The 12,087-nt window shown below is 36.2% G+C and overlaps 1 protein-coding gene across 6 annotated transcripts in view; it reads right to left on the minus strand.

Annotated features, from left to right (window-relative positions):
- The window catches only part of LOC139975258 (ubiquitin carboxyl-terminal hydrolase 9X-like), a 93,236-nt gene that overhangs the window by 20,959 nt on the left and 60,190 nt on the right, over positions 1–12,087 (minus strand). For all 6 annotated transcript variants that reach the window (XM_071983015.1, XM_071983019.1, XM_071983013.1 and 3 more), the window contains exon 58: positions 7,538–7,684. In XM_071983015.1, the coding sequence (XP_071839116.1) occupies positions 7,538–7,684 (147 nt within the window). The remainder of the gene's footprint in view (positions 1–7,537; positions 7,685–12,087) is intronic.

Genomic DNA, 12,087 nt, shown 5'->3' on the forward strand with positions numbered 1-12,087 from the left:
TTCACAAAAGACCACACAATGTTCGGATGAGAGGCTCATTCTACCTAAATACTGCTAGTACACTGAACTACATGAACCTCAAAAAAAAAAAAAAAAAAAAAAAAAAAAAAAATTGAAATGAAAAATATGGTAGTTTTGTAACTATATGCATGTCTTCAACCTTTCCCCAGACAATAAAGAAGATATGACCTCTTGTTCATCAGCTTCTGACCAACCTTTCCATTGCATCAAGTCTCATAACCAGAAGCTGAGAAAACAGAAGGCCACGTATCTAGTTTTTTATTCTTCTTTCATAGACAGCAAGTTTAGAATGTGTAAAATACAAAAACCACTCCCGAGCAAACGGTATTCCAATAAGAGGCTTTCTTTTGTTCACTGTAATTACACTTTACTTTCATAACTAATATTTAACTTTCAACTTTAATAGCCAATAATTCACATCTTTGATCGGCAAATAACCAAATGGAGATGTTTTTGCCTGTGAAGAATATATATTGCAAAACGAAATGTGTTCTTTTTGTTAAAGGAAATGCAATTTCATTCAGAAATTCCCTTAAATTTATGCCTGACTGTTGTAACAAGGTGACATTGCATAATTTTAACTAATTACTTATGAATATTTTTCAACAATGAAAAAGAATATGATGTAAAACAAAGCGAAGGGGAAAAAACCCAAACAGAATACAAACAAAATAGGTCCAAAATGAATGAAATTCCAAGAACGTTTAAGTGAGCTTTGCTATGTGAAATAAATAAGCAATGTTTCCAAAGTCCATGCTATGGGTATTTTACCGAGAGAGGGAGCGAATACCGGAAAATCCAGCTCCGATGCACATTACTCGAAACATGTATGAGTGAAAAGCTGAATATCTTAAGCTAGCTATTAGGCATTGATTCTGGCAACTTAATTGTTGACAGGGTTTGGGGTACTAAAAATTCATCAACTTAAACAGTTTAATAGGTAATGACTTCTTGCTTGCTGCACATCAGTATCACTACCTGTAGATCAATGCTCCGTACAGACACATGCCAAATTGTCTACCTGCCTGTTCAAAGGTTTGACCAAAATCAAGTTTTCACCAAAGCCCTGTTCTTTATTGTTTTTGTTGTCATGCTTTTCACATGATTCCATGTCAAACATCTGTACCACTAATGAGAAAGTCACTGAAATAACAGTACAGGCAAAGAGAGTGATGATGCGGTGAATCTTTTCAAGTGTACGATCACTCAACTACTAGCTTTTTGCTGGTTCAAAACCCCCCACCAAGGGACCAGATTCCTTTGACCTAGTACTTAAATATCGAGCTTCTGTGCATTGCAATTAAGTCTGGTCTTCCATGGATTTTGGTATTTTCATTTTATGAATTGTGAAATGCTAATCTCAGACTTTACTGAACGTTACTAATTTATTGCCGTTTTCTGCATTTGATTTATAACACATTTTTTTCACTTTTTTTATTTAACCTTTCTAATTTCTCTTTGTCATAGACAGAACCTGGATTTTTTTAATTCAACATCTCAGCACAAGTCACTTTTCTCATAAGAGTCCTAAAAATCTTATCTTCATGTAGGAAAAAAAAAAATGCACTTTTGGAAAAAAACAACTTACTAGTTTCCTGGCTTACTGACCAGGGTGAACAATCTGGAAGATTTTGTGGTGAAAATTTCTTATTTGGGGAGGTTGACAGAAAAACTGTTATGTGGGTCAGTTCACAGTTACTTCAGGTTGATGTACTTAAACATTCAAACATGCTACGAGAGACAAGTATGTCAGGTGAAAACCACTCGGTGGTAAGAAATACTTATCACAGAGGGCAACAGCTGTACAACAAAACTCATTACATATTCAGAATACTTTGGGGTTAGTCGTGCAATCAATGCGGCAAATGCACGAAATCATAGCAAGTCTTTAAGTGCTGCTTATAACCGCCTACCCCATTTGTTGCTTAACTACAAAATAAAAAAGTTTTGGGGTGGATATTTTGCATATTTTTTAGCAAAATGTTTTACCAGTCTCACCTACACTATACAATTTGGTAACATCTTTGACTTGAAACTAAATATTCTTTGAACTCGTTTGAAGTTGAAAGACACTAAAACAGCGTGTAAGATTCGGGGAATAATTTGGAGGTAAAATTTTGTATACAATTATCAGTTTTCAGGGTTCTGAATTTTGTCTGTTATTAGAATAATATGGTTTCTGTGTAGTGTTCCAAAAAAAATCTCTGCGCTTTAATAGCATTTCCCTTGTTTTTGAAAAGCATTTTGCTGCGCAATACCGGATAAATTATGCTTGAGATCATTACCCATAATGCAACTTTATGCTAAATGATTAATTTTGTTGGAAACCTTTGATATAACAAAATAGAAGGGTTCTCTTAAGACGCGAGAAAACTTGACAAGCCTCCTTGAGGGTTAGATAGCACAGTAAGCACATAGAAGCAAATATATTTTTCAGTTACAAAGATCTAAACTTTCTTATGTATTAATATAGTATCACTGATCAAGCTAGACAGGAATCTGGAGACAGTGTTTTTAACATCAACATCAAGAAAGAAAAAAGGTTTCCAAAACAGGATCCCACAGTGGGCTAAATGGTACCAGGAAACAAAACCATTCATTCACTTACCAAAGCTACTCATTCATTCTTTCATATTCATTCATTCATTCATTCATTCATTTCATTAATTCACTCCATCAATCATACATGCATCCATTCATATCTTCAACCATTCATTCATATTCATTCATTCCTTTATTAATTCACTCCTTCATTCATGCATCCATCCATTCACATATAGGCTAATTAAACAAGCTAGTTGGAAGTAACAGCTACTTGAAATGTCTACGTAAGTCTATGATACCTGTGAGTTGCAAAGAGTATTATTAATAGTTAAAAGATGTGTTCATACCTAACATTAATATCTAAACACAGCATTTGTTTAAACTTTATAACCTAGCAAATTTGTTTCTCATAAAGTAGTTTCAGGGCAAGTTCAGTTAAACCGTACATTGTTATTGGCCCAATAAACTACAATCATAAACAGCGTCGTATTCAAATAGTTAATGGTAGGTTTCAGTACCATCTGGATTCTGGTGTCAAAGATATATTTGACCTAAGAAGCATCCGGGGAACGCTTAGGAATGAAGAAATGAGCAACTTTGGAGGATTCAGAAGGCACTCAGATCTGGAAGAAAATAGAAGAGCCCTCAAAAACGGTTCCTAATGAAGCAGCTATTTAACTGAGAATGGTAACCTAATCGGGATAATCATCCATTAAACGGTCTGGATGAAAGGTCGTAAAGACGTCCACAAAGTACTCAGACTTTATAGTCGCTCCGTCCTGTGACGAAGGAATCATCTCGGCAGTGGTTGCCACTTCCTCCTCTCTACCAGACGACTGGAAAAACCGATGGTGTCAGAAGATATCTCTCCCGAACGAGAATGATCTGACCCGCTACGATACTAGGTCAAGTTATATGAAGAGAGCGACGAAACTCAGGCTTACAGAAAGCTTCACATTTCGAGTCACTACGTGTAGTAGAAGAAGACTGTCCCCAGAGAAAGGCTCGTATGTCCCTATCATGAGAATTATGTCATTATTATGTTTTGTGTATCCCTCGCGGAAATCTTTCTTTCTGAAGCGTGCGTCAGCGCAGAGAGCCCGAGGACACGCCGATGTCAGACGTACAAAAGCCAAAAAGAAAGAAGAAATAAGATAGAAAAAGGAAGAAGAAATAAGATAGAAAAAAGAAAGAAGGAAAAGAGAAAGAACAGAAGAAGAAGAAGAAGAAGAATTTAACCTCAACCATAACAGCACACTTAACTTAATTAAACCAACAGCCTAGAGTATCCTTGGGTAGAATGTTTAGAAGGGTAGACGAGGGGTCAACAACGTGTGAACTGTCGCAATAAGGAGTAGGAAACGGGTCACACAGATGACGAGGTCATAAATCTGTTGGTACATTTCTCTGAGTCTTTTTATTTCTTATGAAAAGTCGTTAAGTCTGCATGACCGACTGTCAATGGTTCATTTTCGTTTGTAGCTCAGAGTCATTAATTCTTCTATGGGTCTGCGATAACGACTGTTTATTCCTGTCGACTTTTATGAATGAGGGTCGCTCAGTGACGGACACCTAACCTTCGTCAACAGTCATTACCACCCGGAGATAAATATTGAGGTACGTGACAAAACGGGCGTAAAAGAAGACAAAAGACCAACACAAACAATGTAAATCGGCCTTGAAAATGATGAACAGTCGGAAAAATAACAAAAACCGACTAGACAAGAAATGGCAGTTAAGTTTATACCCTGCAGGGACACACACAATAGATTATCACTTGTGAGACATATTTCACATATTTGTGTGCACCCCTACAGCAGACAGGTTATTACAAACTACTTGGCTTGCTAATGGCCCAAAGTAAATGTGAACTTAGCATGTATTAAATTTCCTTCTTTTGCAATTGCTTTTGTCATTTATGGTTTTGTTATGGTTTGTTTTTGTTCTTTGTATATATATATATAGTTTTTGTCCATATGCATTATTTTAACTGTGTTAACCCAGAGGGACCTACTAAATAAGCCTATAAAGGTTATATATATATATATATATATATATTAGTGCTTGCACAGGTATCTGGTTACCCTGGTACCCACCTGACGAGCCACTACCCGGTTCCTAATTTATGACCTGAATCCTACACAAAGTGTGATTTGTTTTTGCAAACAGATGGTTAGGCAAGATTTTCCCATTGACTTAGTGTGGTGTTAGGCTACCATGTGGTCGAAGATAACGGCAATCATGCAACAATGGATATCTTATAACTGCGTCACAAGTCCAGCTAATAAAACAGATGGTTAGGCTAGATTACCCCATTGACTTAGTGTGGTGTTAGGCTACCATGTGGAAGAAATTGACAGAATTCTCACAATTATTATTTATTCATTCATTTATTTCAGAGGGAAAGACCGACAAGGAATTTTACGAGATGTTACTAATGGATTATAGACGGGATAACTTAAAAATAATAATTGCAAGTGGCTTTTTACTAAAAGTTTATTCCAAATGCGATCATATTGTGGAAATTGCGCAATCCCGTGGCTAATGCGAACCCTGGGCCTGCATGATAGATAGTCGTAGTGAAAACTGTTTAAGAGCTAACTTGGACATTTATATGGTCTGATCCAATAGACGTGGAGAGCAAACATAAGCAGCGGCGGCAGTGCAATGTTAGTAGTGATGTTAATTATATGAAAGTTATTAACATATTAATGAGAGAAACAAAAGCAAATAGAAATTATTGAGGAAGGTTTTATACCTTATCTTACACCTACGTATTTGAACATGAAAACATTGTCAGTGGAGAATATAATTCATATATTATAGCATCAGATATGTAATTTCTTGAAAATTGCTAAACACGAGGATAAACAATTTTTTCCGGGTACCCGGATACCCAACGATAACGGCTCTTGGGTAACCGGTTCCCGATTTTTGGACCTGTGTAATATAGTTTTTGTCAACATGTATTAGATTAACTGTGTTATACAGGGAGTGACCTAAAAGTCTAGCCTACAAAGGTATTTACAGTAGGTCAATTACTTTTGCAATGTCATCAGATACTAATCAATTATATATACTTGTTCCATTTATGTATGTTGTGTTAAAAACAAGTAAATGAAAATGAATAAAGGATGAAATCAAGATATTCTCTTCTGTTGCGTGGAATCTGTTTAGATTTAGATTGATGTCATTCTTACATTTAAGTCCAGGGATGTAAGTGCAGCCAAAAAAAAAAACCGGAAAAATATTCGGAGACCCCAGGTGAATGCCGTCCTAACACATCCTACTCCTAGCTCTGACTACTTACACACTATCGTTACTGTACGTTAGGCTAGCTAAGAAGTATTAGCGCTAACACATCCTACCCCTAGCTCTTACTACTTACACACTATCGTTATGTTAGGCTAGCTCAAAGTTACGAATACGTCGCAGCGAACTACGGAATAAAAAACAGTCTCACATTCGAATGCGATTACAAATATCGACTTTCATATGCGTATCCCGTAGATTTCCGCCGCTCACAAATATCACAAGCGTTAATTCCAAAACTTATGTCGAGCACCAGCAGTTACGAAGATATTAATTAGCAGTCCAATCAACATGAATTAGGCAAGGTTTTTCAACGACAGAAATGAGCTATAGCGATTTGAAGTTCGCACGTACGCAACGATATTCACATGGCACAATGTTGTCCAGTGCAATGCGATGATGCGAAACTGGAAATGGTATTTTGAGTGATCGATGAGTGAAAATTGAAGTTAGCTTGCTACAACGGGCCAGGCATTTTTGCCGCGTTGTGTCTTTGATATTCGAACAATTTTGTGGAACTTTATTGGAATTTAAAAAAAAAACGGATTTCCGTAAAAATCTGGAAGACTTATTGGAATTAAAAAAAAAACGGATTTCCGTAAAAATCCGGAAGACTTACATCCCTGAGATTGATGTCATTCTTACATTTAAGTCCCTTTTAACATTTTCCCTTCATGACCATGCTGCTCAAAGCGGTAGTAAAAGGATACGGCAAAGTTTTAACTGATAAATTAATGTTGGATTTAAAAATCATCTACCCACTCAGAGAAATATTAAACATACAATCCAAAACACAAGCTCTTTGTACAAAAGAGTACAGTTGTATGTTTTCAGTAGCATTAGCTTTCATGTAATGGTCAAGTGTGTTATTACCAAACTGGGACGTTTCTTATGCCTTCAGCTGCTATGAGACTTAACAGAGTTACTAAAAACAAGTGCAAATTGAGAATGAAAATTGAGATGTTAAACGCATAGAGACTTGTACAGCTCCGCATGTCCATATAATGGGGCAAAAACCTAATTATTCATCAAATACAATCCAGGGGATTACTGAATTTGTGGCAAAAAGTAATTATGTAATGGTTTCAGCTAAAGACAAAACATTCAAGGTGCCCTAAAGAGTTGCTAAAACTTGATGTGGTTTTAGTTTAGTAGGTTGAATCTGACCAGTATCAGAAGACATCTTCATTTCTGTCCACCATTTATCATATTTATTATATTCTAAGATGATGTGCGTTGTATGCTATGATATTTCACAATGTGTTTCAATCCTGTACTATGGCTATGATATTCCACAATGTTTACATCCTATACTGTGCTATATTTCACAATAAGGTTCACTGCTATAAGTAAGCTATGACTAAGCTATATACTATGCATATGATATTTCACAATGTTTCAATCCTATACTATGCTATATTTCACAATATGCTTCACTGTTATAGTAAGCTATGATGAATGTGTTGCGATGCCACATTTCCCAATGTTTCTATAAAATACTGTGCTATGATATTTCACAAAGTTTTAACACCCATACTATGGTATGGTAAAGGGGTATAATAAAGGAAAGGGTGGGAAAAAGAGAGGGGGAAGGGTCGGAATAAGGAATGGTTAGTAAAAGAATGGAGAAAGAATTGCAAACTAAAATGTTGACAGTTACCTCATCTGGATAAAGTTCGCAAGCTTTGGCCAAAGTCATGCGAGCACTGTTAGACCGTTCCAGGAAGTATCCGTTGGACGTCTCATTCGACTGTGCTGGTGGAGACCAATTATTGTAGGTGTACTGGGTGTTACTCGAGTAGGATCTCTATAAAACAGAAAAAGTAAAAAGACAACTTTACAGAATTGCTTTGATAAACTGCATTTTTGTAGACAAGAATCTGTTGGAAAGTCAAAAGCACTGATCCACTTTCTGAGGTAAAATCATCAATTGATCATTCAACATTCTCCACGTTTCAGAGGGAATATATATATACGTACAAGGAGAAAAAAACAAACAAAAAAACAAAAACAACAACATTTATTGTGCAACATTTGCCTCATAAGATTCTTTTGTCTGAATAGTTTTGTAGAATGAATGGGAAAGGTACCACCAATGGGACACTTGTATGATACTATAGGGGAATAAACCCAATGCAATTGCAAGCTGGAACGACTACTGCCACAGGGTAACCAATTTTTCTGTGGACACAAATGGCCAAATAGTGTGTCAAAAAATATGCCAAATACGACTTGCTATTTTACGACAACTGACCCTATACCTCCCTATGGGTAGGAATTATCGAGTGGGTTCGTAATTTTTGTTGGTAAGGGGGGGGGGGGTCGGGGGTCTCTTAGATGTACATTAGGGAGAAAAAAAACTCCAAAATGCTATTTGGCCAGATGTTTCATTTTCTTTCGGCCAATGAAATTTGAAAGAAAAATGGCAATGCAATACTGCAATACAGATACACAGCTATGTAACAACTGTGCTTTGTGCAGGTAAACATAGTAACTAACCCGCTAATAATTTTCTTTTTGAGTGGTTACCTGGTACACTTTTTGAGACTTATCAACTAAAAGTGGCTGATCTGAAAACTGTCCGTAAGGAGCAACTCAAAAAACCAACAGATAAATCTCAAGACATTTGTTCAAACATACCGTTAATTTTACGGTGACTTAAAACGTCAAAATGTTGTTCGTTCTAAGCTTTCGGGTATATTTTGTCGTAGCATTATCAAAAATTTCTAAAACAATCGATAGAAAGCCCTGCTTGCATTGTAGCTGCTATTTATTTCATTTTTTTTGTGTCAGAATATTCTTAAAACTGAAAGTCTTTTTTCTATACTTCCTCTGTATCCTTTCAAATTTGCATAATGAAAAAAACTGAAAAACAAAACAAACAAACAATAATTAAACTTATTTAAATTAAAGCTTAAGTCCAAACCTGACATAGTTTCTCTTTATAATACTAATCTCTGCCTTTGTGATGATAGTAGTTCGAATACCTTCAATACCAAAAGGCAAAGCATGATATTTACGATTACAATTTATTTTAGAAACCTTACAGATTTTGTACCATCATTCCTCATGTAAATTTTGGGGCATCAAAACCATCATTTTTGGCCAACTTCAGTCGCTATTTGTGAACCTAACCCAACTAGACCAGAGAAGGATTTCCTCCATTTTACATGCACAACTGAGTCAAAGGTATGTTATTATATATATTTTCTATTTATTTACAAGAATATAAACTCTGCATTATGCATAGTTTGTTCATAAACTCACACTGTAAGTAAGCACAACAGGATACCACATGAACCAGAAATAAAAAAAAGAAGACCTTTGCAACAATACACAAACAAGATGATACATCAGTTTTAACTGACATATATTTCTTAGCAACTATCAATAAGCAATCTGTCAAACAAATGCCCTCCTATCAACACTAAGGAACAAGACTATTGTTTGTTCAAAACATTTACTGAAAAAAGGAAAAAAAGTGTGTGGGATTTGGTGAATAAGGAACTTGCTGAATGCCTGATAGGTGACTCAAATTTACAATTTTTTTTCTCCCTCTCCCCCTCATTTTTATATTAACCTAACAACATATTTTTAGGCCCATGTTATGTCTGAAGCATATACAATTTATGAAAAAAGTTTCATAATATATTTCATAATTCTACCCTACCTATCTCAAAGAACAAATTTCCATTTTAACTTCAATATTTATTGTGTAAAAGTAGGAGGGTGTGACGTTTCGATCCTAGCAGGTTTTTTTTCAGAGGTTGAATGACAGCCTCTGACTGACAGCTAGGATTGAAACGTCAGGCTACCTTACTTTTACACATTCTATTACACAGGCTCTTTTGTGGATAAACAGTTTGCTAACAGTTTTTGTTTTATTTCAATATTTATTAATCAATAAATGAAAATTGCATCGTTTTTTAATATCTACACATATTATTCACTTTGTTTAACAAGTTTTTTTTGGGGGGGGGGAGGGTGGGGGGAAGGGGGGTCTTAGAGAAGTACACAGTTTCTCAGACTTCTTGATAATTAACACAAACAAAAGAGGCAATCACACAAACCAATGTGTGTCAAGCATTCTCCAGAGAGAATTTTCACACAATTCTGTGTACAAATCAAATGTTGGGTAGTGAGCTTTATATATACAGTACACACAATATAAACTTGTATACAAAACATTTTCAGATTTTCTGTTCTAGTTTTTGATTACAGAAATTCTTGGCATAATAAAGGAAAATAGATTTTCGCAGGCAATCAGGTTAACAGACCAATGCACGAAATATTGGTGGGGGGGGGTGGGGGGTGCTGTTAGATGACCCTGTACAGAAATCTGCAAAATAGTGAGCACATGTTACTGGGTCACTGGCTCACACTAAGATATGATACCATATCGTTCTTAGAATGTTTTGCCTTAGGCAAAAAAAGAGGTCATGAGCCAAATTTCGATCATAAGTTTGGTATAAGACTAGAGATAGATACACTCTTTAACTAGTGGTCAAAATAATGTGAAAATAACTGTGGGTACGCTCACTTTGGACGAGGTGTTGTAAAGAACATTAATATCTTAATATATCATACCCAAGACAAATAGGTTCACTAAATAACAGGAACCCTCCCCTCCCCACCATTTTGTTGATTGCTCTCTCTTTCCACTCTGACACACAGCTCAATGTTTTAAATTATTCGTCTGTCCGACTCCCACTATCTAACTTGTACCCGCTTTTCTGGTTTAGTCTGCAAGAATTGAAATTGAGGCCCTGTATATGTCTTGTACACTCTTACGCTGTGGGTAAATGCTTCCTGATAGTCCATATGTGATAACTATTGAGACCTACAGCTGGTCACCGTGAGCTAAACTTACATCCATTATAGAGGGCGACACGACGGCTTACTTGGCTCACAATAACATCCTGTTTTTCAATTTTCCACTGTAAAATGACTATATTTATCAGACATACATAACTTCAAAAAATTCTTGAAAGATATTTTTCAGATATTAATGTGGGTTTGTTTTATTACTCTCTTTCAGATAAAACCATCTGCTTTTTAGAATTCGACTGGTACAAACTTGTTGGGAGCTCAAAGCCTACTGGTACCCCTGAAAATCGAGTGAGATGTTTTATTGAGACATTCATTCCAGATGAGGTAGAAAGAAAAGATACTTTTTTATGGACAGGAAATGTTTTATTATTATACGGCAGTTGGGGCTGGGACGTATGGTTTTTAACTTCTAGTACCCCCTCTTTTTAACCTAATCAAGTAATACACAGACGCTTGTAAACCTAAAACTCAATTTCATAGAATGACCTCTCGTGAAAAGGGTTTGAGAGTAGTCTTCGTCTGGACATGTAGGAGGACAACAGATGGTATCCGGCAGACCATCTGCTAAATTTGAGTTACATCAAAACAAAAAGTCAGCCGGAAAAATATTATACAATATATATAACTTCCTACCGGTGGTTCAAGCCAAAAATCTGAAATAGGCAGTCCAATCCACGTTGAGGGGTGTTGAATTTGGGGGACGGAGAGGGGCACAAAGGTGTCAATGGGATGTCGAGGGGGGTCTGAGTGTGTCTCCATTCAAAAGAAAGGGGTCTAAGGGTGTCAAATTGGGGCCATAACATTTTTTACTGAGAGTGCTCATATGCAAACTGATGGCATATTTTGGTAGCTTTCAACAACATGGAATTCCCAGTAAGAATCTTCTGAGAATCTACACAAGTTATATTTCGGTGATACTTATTCGTTCTAAGGGGGGGGGGGGGTGGGGGCTGATTGACTCTTAGTTATATAAAAACAGATATAGCTACAATCCACAAGTTACACAATCTGTGAGATAGACAGACAGACAGCAAAACATATGTCCACAGAGTCGTTTCCACTTTCAAGACACCATATGCTTTTTGGAGGGAAAATAAATATCTCAGTTTTGGTTGGACTAGTTTTTTTTTTTTGAACCAGTGACTTCAGGGTAAGTTAACTTGTGCTTTAAACATGAGTAACTGGTCCATAACCTAAGATATGCCAGCTGAGACCGACTTAGTATAAATTTTTACCAGTAAGTGCTTCACGATGGACAATAGAATGTGTGACTGGGGGCAATCCAACTCTTGTGTAAACTTGGTAAGACCTCATAGCGGCAAGGATAGGTGCCACAATAAAAAATTCTGCATTTTTTTTTCTGAGTCAACATATAACAAA

Source organism: Apostichopus japonicus, chromosome 10 (genome assembly GCF_037975245.1).
Source record: "Apostichopus japonicus isolate 1M-3 chromosome 10, ASM3797524v1, whole genome shotgun sequence".
Classification (NCBI taxonomy): Eukaryota; Metazoa; Echinodermata; class Holothuroidea; order Aspidochirotida; family Stichopodidae; genus Apostichopus; species Apostichopus japonicus.